Source organism: Ranitomeya imitator, chromosome 5, assembly GCF_032444005.1.
Source record: "Ranitomeya imitator isolate aRanImi1 chromosome 5, aRanImi1.pri, whole genome shotgun sequence".
In the NCBI taxonomy this organism is placed as follows: Eukaryota; Metazoa; Chordata; class Amphibia; order Anura; family Dendrobatidae; genus Ranitomeya; species Ranitomeya imitator.
In genome coordinates, this window is record NC_091286.1 from 563,640,813 (window position 1) to 563,658,302 (window position 17,490).

The following is a 17,490-nucleotide window of genomic DNA, read 5'->3' on the forward strand; positions in this document are numbered from 1 at the left end:
CATCAAACAAGATCAAATTTGAAAGGACAGACCATTTTATTATTATTTATTAATCATATATGGGGAAGTTATCCCAGTGGTAGAGAGTGTGGCTTCACCTTTAACTGGATTTATTTTAGGAGCAGTATATTTCCATTTTTTTTTTTTTTATGTATTTAAAGGGAACCGGTCATTATAAAAATGCAGTCCAATCTGCCATTTTGGGTCCAGTGGGAGGTCCTATATGCTACTGACAGCTTTATTTGTATATGTGTGTGTACAGATGGCTGTCAGTCACTGATAGGACCGGCCCCTGGACTGATAATCCCAGGAAGAGCAGAGGATTAAATGATAGAAACACTGATTATACTGAATCTTTTCTCACAAAACTAAAGACCAATCTGCTTAGCTCCCCATGCTCTGTAACATGGGGCCTACAGAGTGGATGGCATTTTCGTGGTCACAAGTTCCCTTTAAGAATGTTCAACCCTTGACCCAAAAACTAAACACATGAATTATGAAACACATGTTGGTCGCTTACTTCTACTAAAGTCTGGTTTTACATGTCTATTTTTGTGGTCTGAGGAAGAGAAGTGTCTTCCACAAGTGCATTACCAGCAAAAGATTTCCAAGTGAAGATTATAGGTCCTCAGTTACAAGAGACACGTAACCTCCCATATGTGAACAAATTCAGTTTTATTAAAACATAAGCAGGGTAGAAAATCTGTGAGTTGTGTGACCGGACTGGACCCTTCTTCAAGATAGAAACACAAGTATCAGGATCGGAGTAGTAATCACCTAAAAATACATATAAAAAAGGCGCCAGTTCCAGCTAAAGTCCGGATAAGGGGAGAGATCAGAGCACATCTTTTAGCATAATCCACTAAAATGGGCACATAACTATTAGTCTCCCCCAATTACCATTACAACTGCTTGTTATATAGAGTCACAAGCTCAAGTCTCCTAAAAGGACTAAAGTTAAAAAATATATTTTTCTTAAAAATATAAAAATTTGAATCATCCCCTTTTTCTCCCATTAAAAATAAATGAAAAAAAGCAATGGATGTGTTCATTAAAGTCCAATATACCAAATAAAAAAAATAGAATTAGACTGACCAGTAATTTGGTTTCTAGGAACCTTCCACGACTGCATACAGAGGATGCCTCTTTGCCCTGATGGGGGACATGAAACACAGAGAGGTAAAAAGGCCCTCCCACTTGCCAGTGACTTATAACTGAAAACCATAGCACCGGTTTACCTTCTGAATCCCAGATTTTTATCCAGGAATATAGGGAGGGAATTAGCGCCATCGTGGAAGGTTCCTAGAAACTGAATTACCGGTAAGTCTAATTCTATTTTCTCTAGTCACATTCCACGACGGCATACGGAGGAATACCAACTAATTTGGCGCTAGGGTGGGACAACGGGCTCGAGTACTTTCCGGCCAAAGACTAGATCCTTATTGGACAATACGTTCAATCTATAATGCTTGGAGAAAGTATGTAGAGACGACCATGCGCTGCCCTGCAGATCTGGTCTGCAGATGCGCCTGCTCTTTCTGCCCAGGAGACTGATGTGGACCTGGTTGAGTGGGCCATGACTTATTTTGATTGAATGATTTATTCTGAGCTAGATATGCTTCTGCTCAGAATTTTTATCCAATTAGAGATAGTGCTTTTTGCCACTTTTTTCCCCTTGTTTTGACCAGACAGATTCTGATCAATTTTGCAACAGCTGGTTTGTTCTAAGTAATGTAGAACAATACGTCGGACATCGAAAGTGTGGAATTTTTCCTCCTTCGAGTTCACTGGATTTTGGCAAAAAGATGGTAGGACGATTTCCTGGGAACGGTGACATTCAGAGACTACCTTTGGAAGAAAAGAAGGGTCGAGAAATAGGGCTCCCTCGTTGATAGGGCTTGTTGTTCCCCTACCCTCCTAGCCGTGGTTATAGCCACCAAGAAAACCGTTTTGTAAGTAAGTGGGAACGCATAGGCCAAGTGAAAGTCCCGATTCTGGGCCAAAGCATCTACTCCCCTGGAATTGTCCCTGGGGTTTAGGGAGAAGGCTTCGACCTGCGTGTTTTGGCGAGATGCAAAAAGATCTATTTCTGGTAGGCCCCACCTGTCTACCAGTATTTTGAAGCTCCGACTGTTCAAGCTCCATTCCCCCGGCTGGATGTCTTGGCGACTCAGATAGTCTGCTTGGGTGTTGGAAGAGTCTTTAAAATGAACTGCTGTCAGCAACAGTAGGTGTTTTTCGGCCCAGCAGAATATTCGAGCGGAAATACTTTTTAGGTTGTTGAACCTTGTACTGCCTTGATGTTTGATATGAGCAACTGAAGTCATGTTGTCCTAATATATATGGATGTGTTGTCCAGTGACCTGGCAACCGGCTGCCAGAAGGGCTTCCTCTACAGCTTTTAACTCTCTGAAATTGGACGACTTCCCGCTCCAGAGTCCTTGGAATGGGATATTGTTTATCATGGCTCCCCAGCCCCTCCTGCTGGCATCTGATGTAATTGTAGTTAGCGGGACCTGAGTCCAGCTTACACCTCTGTGGAGGTTTTTGGAATTTATCCACCATGCCAGGGAGGCTCTTACTTGACCCGACATGTGTAGCCTTCTGTTTAGAGTACTGGGATGGCCGTTCCAGTTCCCTAAAATATGAGCTTGAAGGACTCTGGAGTGGGCCTGAGCCTAGGCTACCGATTGGATGCAGGCTGTCATGGAGCCCAAGACCGACATGCCTTCTCGGTGTGTTGGGGACTTCATGTCTCTGAATCTCTTGACCTTTGTTATTAAGGTCAGACGGTGGTCTTCTGGAAGGAAAGACATCTGTTTTGCAGAGTTCAGGAGTTCTCCCAGGAATTTCCTCGTTTTGGAGGGCCGTAGCTGAGACTTTTCCAGGTTCGGGATCCACCCCAGAGATGTTAAAATATCGAGGGTCTTTGATACATGAAATTCCAGGGCCATCTTGGTGGAGGCTATCATCAGCAAGTCGTCCAAGTAAGGCATTATGCAAACGCCTTGACTCTGGATAAAGCACACTACTTCTGCCATTACCTTGGAGAAGATTCTTGACGCTGAGGAGATGCCAAACGGAAGGACGTTGAACTGATCGTGTTCCACCTGCTGACCTCCCTGTACCGCAAACATGAGATACTTTCTGTGTGTCGGGTGGATTGGAATATGGAAGTAGGCGTCTTTCAAGTCGATGGTTGACATAAAGAGGTGAGGCTCGATCAAAGGAATGGCTGATCTTACGGATTCCATCTTGAATCTGCGGTATCTTACATGTTGGTTCAGTTCCTTCAGATTTATAATGATATGGGCCTCGCCTGAGGGTTTGGCTGCCAGAAACAGTCGAGAGTAGTGGCCCAGACCCCATTCCGACTCTGGAACCTGGGAGATCACGTTTGATCTTGCAAGGTCTCTGAGACCTACTAGCAGCACTGTTTGATCTCTCTGTGTTGGAAGGGAGGTGACTTTCAGATCCCATGGAGGGGAGGAGATGAACTCTATTAATAGGCCCTCCTTGATGACATTGGGGATCCAATGACAAGTGGTGATGTTCTGCCACTTATGTACATATCTTGAGAGTTTCCCTCCCACCGGGTCGGAGTCATCGTTTCTCTTGTTGGGACTGCTGTTGCTGGGGGATGAGAATATTCTTCCCCCCACCTTTTGCATAGCTCCATCTACCGGTCTTGCCCTTCCGCCCTCTGGGAGGTTTGAGGCTGTGAGGGACGAAAAAAACACACGTTTTTTTAGAGGGTTTTTGTTCCGGGAGAGCTTTTTCCTTATCGGTGGCCTTTTCTAGGATCTCGTCTAGGGAAGGCCCAAATACATATTCTCCTTTAAAGGGTATGGTACATAACTTGGCTTTGGAAGTGATGTCACAAGACCACACCTTGAGCCAGAGAGCTCCCCTAGCCGAGTTGGATTGCACAAGTGACTTGGCGGCAACTTCGTGGAGGCGTCCGCTAAAAACCTAGTAGCCCTGAGAAGGCCAGGCAGTGAGTCTAGCAGTTCACCCCTGGAAGTACCATGGGATATGAGTTTCTAGTTCCTCTAACCAGCGGGAGAGGGCTCTAGCTACACAGGTGGAAGCAATGTTAGTCTTTAAGGCAACCGTAGATGTCTCCCAGGACTTCTTCAAGAGACTCTCTATTTTTCTGTTCATTGGATCCTTCAATTGCGAAGAATCTTCAAATAGGAGTGCGGTTCTTTTCACAACCCTGCCACCTGTACATCGACTTTGGGAATGTCCCATCTAACAGAATCACCTTCTAGGGGGAATCTGTGTTTCATCTCTGAGGGGGTGCTAAGGCGTTTCTCTGGCAGTTCCCACTCCTGAGAAATCATGTCAAGTAGCATGCACCGGGAACCCTACGCATTTTTCCAATTTTAGCCCACCAAACATCTGGTCCTAAATGGACTGAGGCTCTGATTCCTCTTCCAGCCCCATAGTGTTGCATACTGCAGACACCAGGTCCTCAATCCACTCAGAGGAAAAGAGATATTTTCTGGTTTCAGAGGCCTTGGGTGACACGGGCCCCTCCCGTCTACCAGAGGACAATGCGTAGGATAGGTCTGAATCAGACTCAGAGTCCTCAATTTGTATTTTCCTTTTCTTCCCTGGAGAAGGGGGTGGTGGGGGTGGAGGGGTAAAAGCTGCCAGGGAAGACTGCACCTCCTGCTTGACCAGCGAGCGAATCTCTTCCAAAAAGGTGAGTTGCTCTGCTCTGACTATTTTGTCGATGAATGACTGGCAGAGCTTTTTATCCCATAGTGAGGGTAGCTTTGCATTACAAATGGCACACGTTTTCCTAATAGTGGCTTTGGGGGTAGACTTGTCTCCCTGGAACAAGAAGGAAAGAGGTGTCAGACAAGAAGGACCCCCTAAATTATCCATCTGTGGATCCCATCCCTGCATATACTTACTGTGGCAGGGGCAGCGCTGGGCTCTGCAGACGCAGGGCATGAATTGCCTTCCATGCTGAAGGAGAGTCTTACCTCTGTGGCGACTTCGGGCAGGTTTTATGGCGGTCGGTAGCCAGCCCCTGCCCCCCAGCGTGGATAGTTTTCCCCTCCCCCTCCTGGGTCCATGTGCAGGAGGTGCGGCATCTGCTGTTCCCGGAATCCGGAAGTCCAGATGCGTTCCACTGGAACGCAAAGTCCTGGAAATGACGCGCACTGACACCACCTCTGGGATGCCGAGCCGTGCGTACGGAGGGGGAGAAGACCAGGAAACTCCAGGAGGCCCCTGGTCAGGATCTCTGACCTGCTTTGCCCTCTTGGGGGCGCGGGAAGGCCAGGAGGGGGTCTTGAGGTCACCTAACGGGGGATGACGGTAGCAGCCTGGAGGAGGCGAGGAGCGACAACTTGCTGCCTGGCAATACAGACTCTGCCTGTCAAAACAAGGTAACTGCAGTCACCAGCCACCACAGAACACGGAGACCTCTCCCTGCCCCATGGGGAACAGGAAAGACACTGGCAAGTGGGAGGTGGGAGGGCCTTCTATCCTCTCTGTGTTTCCTGTCCCCTATCAGGGCAAAGAGGCAACCTCCGTATGCCGTCGTGGAAGGTGACTAGAGAAAAAAGAAGTAACCTGATCGATAAACTGAGCAAAAAAAAAACAAAAAACCGAAATGCCAATTCTGCGTTTTTTTCGGCCACTGCACTCCACTGTAAATGCAATGAGAAGTGATCAAAAAGTCACATTTACCATAAAATAGAAAGGACCCCCGAAGCACTTAGCTAGGGGGCATAGGCTCAGTCATTTTATTTTAATTACTGCTATGATTCTTGTACCCGTTTTCCCCATTTTTCTCCATATTGGTCTGCCCAACTTGTCTATTACGGTTTTAATTTGAATGGTACTTACCCATCTTTGAGGTCATCTACATGTCACTGGAATCTGTCAGAAGAAGGGGCCGTTGGTTTGAGGGGAATGTACCTTTCATCTGATTGCAGCAGGATTAAAAAGTACAGGAAGATCAAAGGTTTATAAGGCCCTTCATGTGCGCAATCCAGACAGTCCGTGTACAGCAAGAAAGAAAAGTGACCCTCCCTCCCTAAAAAAAATTCTGTTGCGAAATTTGTTAGTAGGTATAGTCGCCCAGCTAATGCTGGGTGGACTTGGTTCGGTCACATAAATTATTTGATTATTATTTATTTATTGATGAATTCTTAATGGTTTTAATTATTTGGTTTTAATTGGTTATTATTAAATTATTTGATATTGGTAACACCTAATAAATATCGCGACCTATTTTGTCCAAATAATTTGTTGGTGTCTTTTATTTTAGATATCACGTTATATATTGTTATATATTGAATTGGGCCTTGTGCCTCGGTGGTATCGATAAGTCACCTCAACATGCAAAAAACAAGCCCTCGCACTGCTCTATCCACGTAAAACTGGAAATGTCACAGGTCTCAAAAAAGGAGACACAAACGGCATTCATCCATCTAACAGCTCCCTGGAACTTTTCTTCACTGGTTCTTTAGGCATGCTGGAAATGTGGCCATCACTGCTGTAGGCGAGAAGTGTTTTCCGAGCAGCTGTCACGTCACTCCCATATGGGACAACATGGAGGTTCGGACGACGGCGCTCCATCACAAAGCATTATGTGCACACATGCTTAACATAACATAACTATTCTGCCAATAGGTCACATAAGCTACAAATCTCTCTAATAGAGGACCCCAGTGCACCTCTCCTCCACTACTAATGGGCAATTGTACCACTATGTGAATAATTAGTCCCCTTATTACCTGCTGGTGGATGGACTGGTCACCAGACAGTACAGCATTTTACTTGCTAATTGTATACTGTTCAGTTCTAGCACCAGTTTATAGGAAAGATGCCCTGAAGCTAGATAAGGTACAAAGAAGAGCCGGAAAACTGATAAGAGGCATGGAGGATCTAAAGGTACCGTCACATTAAGCGACGCTGCAGCGATATAGACAACTATGCCGATCGCTGCAGCGTCGCTGTTTAGTCGTTGTGTGGTCGCTGGGGAGCTGTCACGATGCCGAAGTCCCCGGGTAACCAGGGTAACCAGGGTAAACATCGGGTTACTAAGCGCAGGGTCCAGTTTACCCTGGTTACCATCGTAAATGTAGAAAAAAAAAAAGCACTACATATTTACATTTCGGTGTCTGTCGCGTCCCCCGGCGTCAGCTTCCCTGCACTGACTGTGTCAGCGCCGGCCGTAAAGCAGAGCACAGCGACACAGAGCACAGCACAGTTACAAGGGAAGATTAAAGGGGTCGAACAGGCTTGGAGTACAAATCTGCAGTCTCTCTGTGTCTGCAGACCTGTTAATCTCCACAACAAGCACAGTGCGCATTGTCAGGATTCTCTAGTGGTGGCAGTGGGAGCTGCTGTCGTGTGACCACAAGAATGTGATTTGCATAGATGTGGTCATGTGCCGACTAGTCATGCACAGCCTTGCCCAATACATGTCTAGTCGGAATGCAGTCGGGGGTATGCAAATCTCATACTTGGGGTCACATAGTAACATAGTTAGTAAGGCCGAAAAAAGACATTTGTCCATCCAGTTCAGCCTATATTCCATCATAATAAATCCCCAGATCTACGTCCTTCTACAGAACCTAATAATTGTATGATACAATATTGTTCTGCTCCAGGAAGACATCCAGGCCTCTCTTGAACCCCTCGACTGAGTTCGCCATCACCACCTCCTCAGGCAAGCAATTCCAGATTCTCACTGCCCTAACAGTAAAGAATCCTCTTCTATGTTGGTGGAAAAACCTTCTCTCCTCCAGACGCAAAGAATGCCCCCTTGTGCCCGTCACCTTCCTTGGTATAAACAGATCCTCAGCGATCTTTGTATTGTCCCCTTATATACTTATACATCGTTATTAGATCGCCCCTCAGTCGTCTTTTTTCTAGACTAAATAATCCTAATTTCGCAAATCTATCTGGGTATTGTAGTTCTCCCATCCCCTTTATTAATTTTGTTGCCCTCCTTTGTACTCTCTCTAGTTCCATTATATCCTTCCTGAGCACCGGTGCCCAAAACTGGACACAGTACTCCATGTGCTGTCTAACTAGGGATTTGTACAGAGGCAGTATAATGCTCTCATCATGTGTATCCAGACCTCTTTTAATGCACCCCAAAACTTCCTGTTTGCCTTGGCAGCTGCTGCCTGGCACTGGCTGCTCCAGATAAGTTTATCATTAACTAGGATCCCCAAGTCCTTCTCCCTGTCAGATTTACCCAGTGGTTTCCCGTTCAGTGTGTAATGGTGATATTGATTCCTTCTTCCCATGTGTATAACCTTACATTTATCATTGTTAAACCTCATCTGCCACCTTTCAGCCCAAGTTTCCAACTTATCCAGATCCATCTGTAGCAGAATACTATCTTCTCTTGTATTAACTGCTTTACATAGTTTTGTATCATCTGCAAATATCGATATTTTACTGTGTAAACCTTCTACCAGATCATTAATGAATATGTTGAAGAGAACAGGTCCCAATACCGACCCCTGCGGTACCCCACTGGTCACAGCGACCCAGTTAGAGACTATACCATTTATAACCACCCTCTGCTTTCTATCACTAAGCCAGTTACTAACCCATTTACACACATTTTCCCCCAGACCAAGCATTCTCATTTTGTGTACCAACCTCTTGTGCGGCACGGTATCAAACGCTTTGGAAAAATCGAGATATACCACGTCCAATGACTCACCGTGGTCCAGCCTATAGCTTACCTCTTCATAAAAACTGATTAGATTGGTTTGACAGGAGCGATTTCTCATAAACCCATGCTGATATTGAGTTAAACAGTTATTCTCATTGAGATAATCCAGAATAACATCCCTCAGAAACCCTTCAAATATTTTACCAACAATAGAGGTTAGACTTACTGGCCTATAATTCCCAGGTTCACTTTTAGAGCCCTTTTTGAATATTGGCACCACATTTGCTATGCGCCAGTCCTGCGGAACAGACCCTGTCGCTATAGAGTCGCTAAAAATAAGAAATAATGGTTTATCTATTACATTACTTAGTTCTCTTAGTACTCGTGGGTGTATGCCATCCGGACCCGGAGATTTATCTATTTTAATCTTATTTAGCCGGTTTCGCACCTCTTCTTGGGTTAGATTGGTGACCCTTAATATAGGGTTTTCATTGTTTCTTGGGATTACACCTAGCATTTCATTTTCCACTGTGAATACCGTGGAGAAGAAGGTGTTTAATATGTTCGCTTTTTCCTCGTCATCTACAACCATTCTTTCCTCACTATTTTTTAAGGGGCCTACATTTTCAGTTTTTATTCTTTTACTATTGATATAGTTGAAGAACAATTTGGGATTAGTTTTACTCTCCTTAGAAATGTGCTTCTCTGTTTCCTTTTTGGCAGCTTTAATTAGTTTTTTAGATAAAGTATTTTTCTCCCTATAGTTTTTTAGAGCTTCAATGGTGCCATCCTGCTTTAGTAGTGCAAATGCTTTCTTTTTACTGTTAATTGCCTGTCTTACTTCTTTGTTTAGCCACATTGGGTTTTTCCTATTTCTAGTCCTTTTATTCCCACAAGGTATAAACCGCTTACAGTGCCTATTTAGGATGTTCTTAAACATTTCCCATTTATTATCTGTATTCTTATTTCTGAGGATATTGTCCCAGTCTACCAGATTAAGGGCATCTCTAAGCTGGTCAAACTTTGCCTTCCTAAAGTTCAGTGTTTTTGTGACTCCCTGACAAGTCCCCCTAGTGATCATCTTCTCCTAGTGCCTGAGAATCCTGACAGAGCACATTGTGCATGCAGAGAGGATTCACAAGCCTACAGTCACAGAGTGCCTGCAGACTTGTGCTCCAAACCTGGGCAACTCATTTAAAGAATTACACTTATTTAAGAAGAGACGTCTAATGGGGACATGGGCAAAATAACAAATAATTATGTAAAAAAAAAAAAATTTCCGAATCTTTGGTCCACTGGATGAACAATTGGGATCACAAAAGAAAGTTTAGCTCTTTTGGGGAAACTGGATCATGAACTGGTTCTTCATATACCCCTTCCCTTCATCCTTTCCTATCTCCCAGTTGAACTTAATGGGCATTTGTCTTTTTTTTCAAATGTATGTAACTATGTGACACACGGCCTCATTGTCCTAATACTTCAGCAAGATACATTTCCAAAGATAATATATGTTAAATATATAAAATGTATTTAAGTTTAATTGCTGCAGAGCTTGTAAAAAGTTCTGCAATTACTGTAAAATTTATAGGCAGCAGGATTGTGAAGAATGCCCTGCTATGCAGTCCTATTAACCCACATCCTGCCCTCCAGAGCATCGCTCTGCTAACCACACGCCGAGTGATATACTGAAGGTGTGTACTGAAGAGCGTTAAAAATAGCAATAAAGCCGCTCCCTTAAGTTCCTTCACCACTACTAATACAGAAAAAGTACAATCATTCCGGTTATATAATGTTATTCTCAGTTCATGTGCTATTTTAGGATATATATGACTATACCTCTCCGGACGGCATGTCGAATTTTAGAGGCTTTGTTTGTATTTCACCATGAAACCAACCAGCAGAAACATAAGTGACCTTCCTACCAAAATAATTAACTAGGAAATGCCTTAACTTTTTGATGAGTGGGGTCCAAGCTTTGGGTGACGGTAGATGCGGCTGTTCTGATCCAGTGCTGTGGCCTCTTTACTGTTATTACTGCACAGCCGAGTTCTCGGCCAGCGAGGTGTAGAGACCTAATTTACGTGACTCGGGGAGGTGCCGAACAACGCATGGGGAAGGCTGTGAAGGGGTCGATGTTCTAAATCCTGACTGCATTTCCTCCATCATCAGAATTGGAGGGATTCCCAGATGTTGTGGATATTCAAAAGATATGTAACCCTAAAATGTGAGGTCCAAGATGCAATTACCCCTATGCTAAAAAGTGATGCATTAAAGGAACAGAAACGGAAACCTGCAATGACCCTCTACTTTTACTGGGGCTTGTGAGAACAAATTGGGTAGTCAAATTTCAGAGGAGAATTGTCAAAAAGCATCCATACTCTCCCACAAATTACCTATTATTTGCCGTGCTCAGGAGAAAACTATAAAATGATATGTAGATGGTACCATTGTCCCACTATGCTACATAGGATCTACCCCTCTGTGTCAGACTTGTGCTGGCGGTGTGGTGGTGCAGCCGGGTCTATGTTACATATATCATGGCAATGTCCGTTGGTTTGTGGGTTATAGAATTTAATTTTCTCTCAACACAATAGCCTCACTGGTAGGAGAGTCACCCCCCACCCCAAATAGGCCTACTTCCCAATACTCTGAATTCAATCTAAAAGGCAAAGAAAGATCCTTAGGCACTTTCTAACAGCTGCTAAGTCAATTATTCTCACCCCACTGGAAATCCACAAAAACTCCCACTTTGGGTGAATGGGTGGAAGAGGTTAACAGTATTATGAAAATGGAAAACACGATTGCACATGATAACAATTGCCTCAAAGTTTTTCATGGCCAATTGACATGTTGGATATTATTCAGTGAGGGGAATGACCTGGCAATCTTGATGTTACAAAATAATACTTAAAATTAAAAGTTGTGGTAGATGTGTCCTCCTCTGAAGTGCTGGGTTAATTAAGTTGTGGTTTTGGGGTTTTTTTGTCCACTCCACCTCTTTTTCCATCCCATTCTTTCTCTTTCCATCCTCCTTTTATCTTTACGTTCCTCTAGCACACATAATTATTTTGTTTATGTAAGAGATTATATTAATACCTCACCAAGCTGGTTATACTTACACTCTAATGTTTAACGATAACTTATTAGCAAGCGTCAACTTTTTTATTATTACTGAACGTAATTGGAATGTTCTGTTTTCAGATCAATGTCGTTAAAGCCCAAATTTTACATGAAATCGACCCATCTATTCTTCCCCCTTTGCTGGTATTGCGTCCTGTCTAGAGGTTCTATAATTCGCATTTTTTGGGACTGTCCACTGATTAAACCGTTTTGGGTTATAGTCCAACTCCTCACTAAAATGCCCAATTATTTTTTATTGTCCTGCAAAATTTAAATGATTTCAATAAAAATTACAATTTAAAAATAAATAAATATTTGAAGGAAAAAAAAAGGTGATGTATTACAGAAGGAGACACTTACTGTGAAACTGTTGTTGAGGTTTTTGGTGCTGGACTCGGCCACACTGGCATCTGTAATGTCAATCTCCTCGAATATGATGGACTGTAATAGAGGAGATAAAAAGATTAGAAGTCATGTCATTTCTGATTCCTAAACACTGTAATGTCAGCCATCTTTATTTTATACGTCGCTCTATAGCAGACTTTTCTTACAGGTAGGCCAAGCAAACGTCTCTCCATACAATAGCAGCTCTCTAGTCAAGTGCATGACAAATATGCATCCTACTTCTCATCTATGTACGCCAGTCAGAGGTGGAGGACTGAGGCTGCTCGGATCTATAAAATCAGAGGTTTCTATTCTGCATTTTCAGACTGGGTTCACAAGCTGTGGTCGGATGTGTCTGAAACCCGCACTTTTTGAAGACTGGCAACAGGTTCTCAGTGGGCTCACTCACAAATAGACCTCATTCAGATGTCGGATTTTTTGCGCACGAGTGCTATTCGTGTTTTTCATGATATTCTATAGGACCACTCACATGTCCGATATTTTCCTCAGCTGGAGTAGTCCGCAGCAAATATTGGAGACACGTCTGATCTAAATCTGAGCTTTGGATCAAAATCGACAATGCAAATCAATTTGTCTGTGAAAAAAAAAAAAATCGGACAGCACTTGGACGCCATCAAAGTTTGGTCCGATTTTGGAAGACTTAAGAATGTAAAAGGTGGAAAAATTATTTTTAATTTCTTACGTACAAGAAAATCCGATGACACTGGTACTGAACTCTGATCAAACACTGACTCAGAGTCTGAACAGAATAATTGATCCGATTCTTTCGTACATGAAAAACAAAGGAAATATGAATGAGGCCTTAGAAATAAGATTGCCATGAATGAAGAATGGCATCTTAATCTCCTCTTGAACTTCTCCAATTATCCAGGAGCCCTTAGATGATGACCAATGCATGACAGATACCACGTCACAAGGCAAATATGATAACTAATTGGTTCGGTGAACAAAACATTGAAATTTTGGGTCCATGGCTAAGAAACTCCATAAAATCTCAATCGCCTTGAGAATCTGTGGCCAATACTTAAAAAAGCACGTGGACAAATACAAACATAGAACTTATGATAAACTTCAAACACTGATTAGGCAAAAAAGGGCTGTTATCAGTCAGGATTTGGCCCAGAAGCCGATATCCAGTTGCCAAGCAGAAGGGCAGAAGTCAAGAAAAATAAGGATCAATACTGTAAATATTGAATCTTCCACACCTCCCCATTATGTTAATTGACAGCACTGCCCAAAATGAATTGTCAGCCCTGCACGCACTAACACTGCAGGAGCTGCAAGCACACACAGTGTCAGTGTGCAGGTGCATTCTCAGGCCGCTCACCTGTTTGCAGCGGCCGCTCACTGCACATAGGATCACACAATATCAGGTGGTTGATGCTGACAAGACCGGGGGGCTGAGAGCGAGCTCCGACACAGTATGTGCCTGTATTTGTTGGGTTTCTTGCAGGGTCAGTGCAAGTGCGCTCTCATCTCCCTCCCATCAGCATCGTCCACCCGCACTGTAAGGTCCTGTGTGCAGAGTGCACTGTGTATGCACTCGGCTCCTACAGTGTCAGTGTGTACAGGGCTGAGAAATTAATTCAGGTAGTGCTACAGAGAGCTGTCAATCAACATAATAGGAGGTTTGGAAGATGGTTCAGTGCACTGAGCTCTTGGCCACACCAAGGGTGCACTGAAGTGACCTCACTTAAATAATAAAAAATGTTTAACTTAAAACAAAATAAGTAAAATCTACAGTACAAGTGAAAAGTATAAGTGGCTTAATTTGACTTTTGGAGGTGTCAGACTCCCCATGACCATGCAGGTAAGACCTGAGCCTGAGTAAAGTGGCCACATATGTGAAGTCCTCACCTACTGACATGGATGGAAGTTCTAAAAACTGACTTCTCAGATTCGAAAACAGGCTTCTTGCTGAAAGGAGTGATCGGTGTGTTACAAAAACTAGCTTCTACCCATATCAGGGATTATTTCACAGTCTTCTGACCTTAGTTACTGCCTAGTGAGAATCTGCCACGTACATGTATGTAAAAAGAGCCCGAGGCATCAGGAACCTGAGGAAGCAATAAGTCAAGCCTCATCTAAGCAAGCTGCAGCAAAGATGCACTGATTGACACTTACCTGCAATACTGGTCCTTCATACATTTATATAAACAATATCTTCAATAGGAATAAGCAATAAAGTATGGTTGTGTAATACTGTTTAATGCAATCTATTGTTCCCGGTTATCAACCTGTTAAAAATTAGGCTTACTATGGGATTGTGCCCATTTGGTCCTTCTTAATGGAATTATAATAGTTTTTCTATCAAAATAGGGAAAAAAAGAGACCTTAAAGTCCCTACAGTTCCATATAAACATAGTGTAATGGGTGCGCCTGTATCCAGCACAGACAGGGAGCAGGATTTCCAGAAAATACGTAAAGCAATAAACACGTAGCCTGCCCTCATCCATCCATCACGCAGAACAAAGAAATGGTTGCTTTGCAAATCATAACACCCACGCACATGGAGGTAAAACACAGCCGACCAGCGGGTACATAAAGTGGCTCCAGACTCTACATCTGCAGCTCTGCGCTCCGTCCTCATTAGATTACTTACTGCACACGATGCCTTCATCATTCACTCTCTGATGTGATGAGCCTTCACATGTCCTTGTTGACCTTTCTATGAAATGCACTTTGCTTCTTTGATGGGTTTAGCTGCCAATTTTTCAGTGTTTTGCCCTTATTTAGGACAACTATTACCCAGTTACAATTCTGCCCATGCACTGGCGCACAGGATTGTTCATGTGTATGAGGGCAGATTTTATGCTGTCGTTATTCTTCCTAGATGTCAACAACTTGGGTGCCTGAAAAATCACAAGTGTCTAAAGCATGCATAAAGGGGTTAATTTCTTTATTTTTGGGAGCTGAGATTTTAATTGGTCTATTGTCTCCTTAGTCTTATAAATACACATCATTTATTAGGCCATGGGTATACACAAAGCTGTGTTAGGTCTCCGACTGCCATGGTAAACCAACAGCACCCTGCAACCGCATTGCAGGGGGGCGGATGGGCTGACAGAGGGAACTTCCTTCCCCTGTTAATCGCCTTAGGTGCTGCAGTCTTTATTGACACGAGATTATTTGTATAGAAGTTTTACAAGAGTCACCTGCGAACCATGGCAGGCTTTTACAGCGCAAGACAGGAACGGGTTAAAAGCAATAAACTACAAGACATCTGCAGCCCCAATCAGAAGTTTGTCACCGTTTTTTCCAATATTTGTACAATAGTAACTAAAATTATTAGTTGTAAATTCGGTTATTAGCAAATGTTTCTAAATGTCCGCTGTTTGTAATAAATTGATCCAACAAGAATAAGTTATATAGCTCAACATCTAATGTAACAAGTGGTTTCTCCAAACTAAACATAAAATGTCACTGTTAATGACACCTGCAGCCTCAGGAGTATTATCGCATTCATAACAATCTAATGTAACAATCTAATGTAACAAGTGGTTTCTCCAAACTAAACATAAAATGTCACTGTTAATGACACCTGCAGCCTCAGGAGTATTATCGCATTCATAACAAGTGTCTTCTGCACTTAGTAGTACAACTCTGGCTGTTATGACCTGCTGCAAACATGACTCATGGTTGAACACCAGCTTCTGGCAGTGTCCTGGCTCCTGAGGAGTCCAAGCCCAATCCTCATGGCTAATGGCCTCCAGTTCACTAATCTTCAAGGATCATTGTGGGTTCAAGTCAAACAAGTATGAAGGTCACGCCAGAAAATTTTGGCACATTTTTGGAGCATGACGTAGCCCATGAGGTCATGCCCATTTCAGCCAAGCCATGCCACTTTTCAGTGAGACCACATGCCTTAATGGACACCGCACATAAAGGCCTGGTTATTCTTTAAGACTGGCATTGTGCTTCTTACACTTCAAATTTATGTTAAGGACCTATAACTCTGCCCTTCACCTCGCCAAACAGACCTACTCCACCACCCTGATCTCCTCACTATCCAACAACCCCAAGAAACTTTTTGACACCTTTCAGTCCTTCCTCAGGCCAAAAACACAAACCCCTATCACAGACATTTGTGCTAATGACCTGGCCTCCCACTTTATAGAGAAAATAGACAATATCCATCAGAAAAACCCCTCCCAATCACCAAGTTCAGTGACTCCAATCCGTCGCTGCATTTCCCCTGGCTCACTCTCCACATTCGATCACATCACAGAAGAAGTCTCCAGGCTCCTCTCCTCTTCTCGTCCGACTACATGCACCACCGACCCCATTCCCTCACATCTCCTCCAGTCTCTCTCTCTCCAGTCATCACTACTCACCTAACTACAATCTTTAATCTCTCCCTCTCCTCTGGCATTTTCCCCTCCTCCTTCAAACACTATCATTACTCCATTACTAAAGAAACTCGCTCTCGACCCATCCTGCATAAACAACTACAGACCAGTCTCCAATCTCCCCTTCATCTCTAAACTCTTGGAGCGCCTGGTCTACTCCCGCCTTACCCGTTACCTCTCCACTCACTGCGGACCTTGTCACTGGACAAGCGGTGGATACTGCGTCCATGGTCTGCAGACACTGGTCTCCTCCCACTTTGCGGTCTGTCCACCACATGCATTGGGGCACCCTATTTACAAACTGAGTGAGGTACATTGATGAAGGTCTATTGATTAGACCGAAACGTCTACTGTATGTACTCAACCTCATTTAATAAACCCCCCTTTATCTCACTGCAACTAATTGGTGTGTGCAGAGTTTATCACTATACGATCTCTATCTGAAACTCAACCTCTCCAAAACTGAACTTCTTCTGCTCCCGCCATCTACTAACCTCACTAAATCTGACATTTCCCACTCCGTGGGTGGAACCATAATAACACCCCGGCAGCAGGCGCGCTGTCTGGGTGTTATGTTAGACTCCGATCTCTCCTTCGCATCACATATACAATCTCTTGCCCGCTCGTGCCGCTTACACCTAAAGAACATCTCTAGAATCCACCTTTTCTCACCATGAAAACAACCCTCACTCTCGCCCTGATGCACTCCCGCCTGGACTACTGTAATGCTCTATTAATTGGCCTCCCCCTCACTCGACTTTCCCCTCTCCAGTCCATCCTTTATGCAGCCGCCAGGGTTGTCCATGTAGCTAATCATTACTCGGACGAGTCAAAGCTCTCCACAGTGCGGCATTCCCTTACATCTCCTCCCTCATTTCTATCGGTCTAACAGACCGCTGCGCTCTGCAAATCACTTTCGACTAACCTCTGCACTAATCCGTACCTCCTACTCCC

General features: G+C 43.7%; 1 protein-coding gene across 4 annotated transcripts in view; it reads right to left on the reverse strand.

Moving 5' to 3' along the window:
• DGKD (diacylglycerol kinase delta) overlaps nt 1-17,490 on the reverse strand; it is a 115,948-nt gene that overhangs the window by 70,597 nt on the left and 27,861 nt on the right. For all 4 annotated transcript variants that reach the window (XR_011312498.1, XM_069727698.1, XM_069727699.1 and 1 more), the window contains exon 3: nt 12,143-12,223. Coding sequence is in view for 3 of the 4 variants with exons in the window: in XM_069727698.1 (XP_069583799.1) it covers nt 12,143-12,223 (81 nt within the window). In the remaining variant the exon portion in view is untranslated. The remainder of the gene's footprint in view (nt 1-12,142; nt 12,224-17,490) is intronic.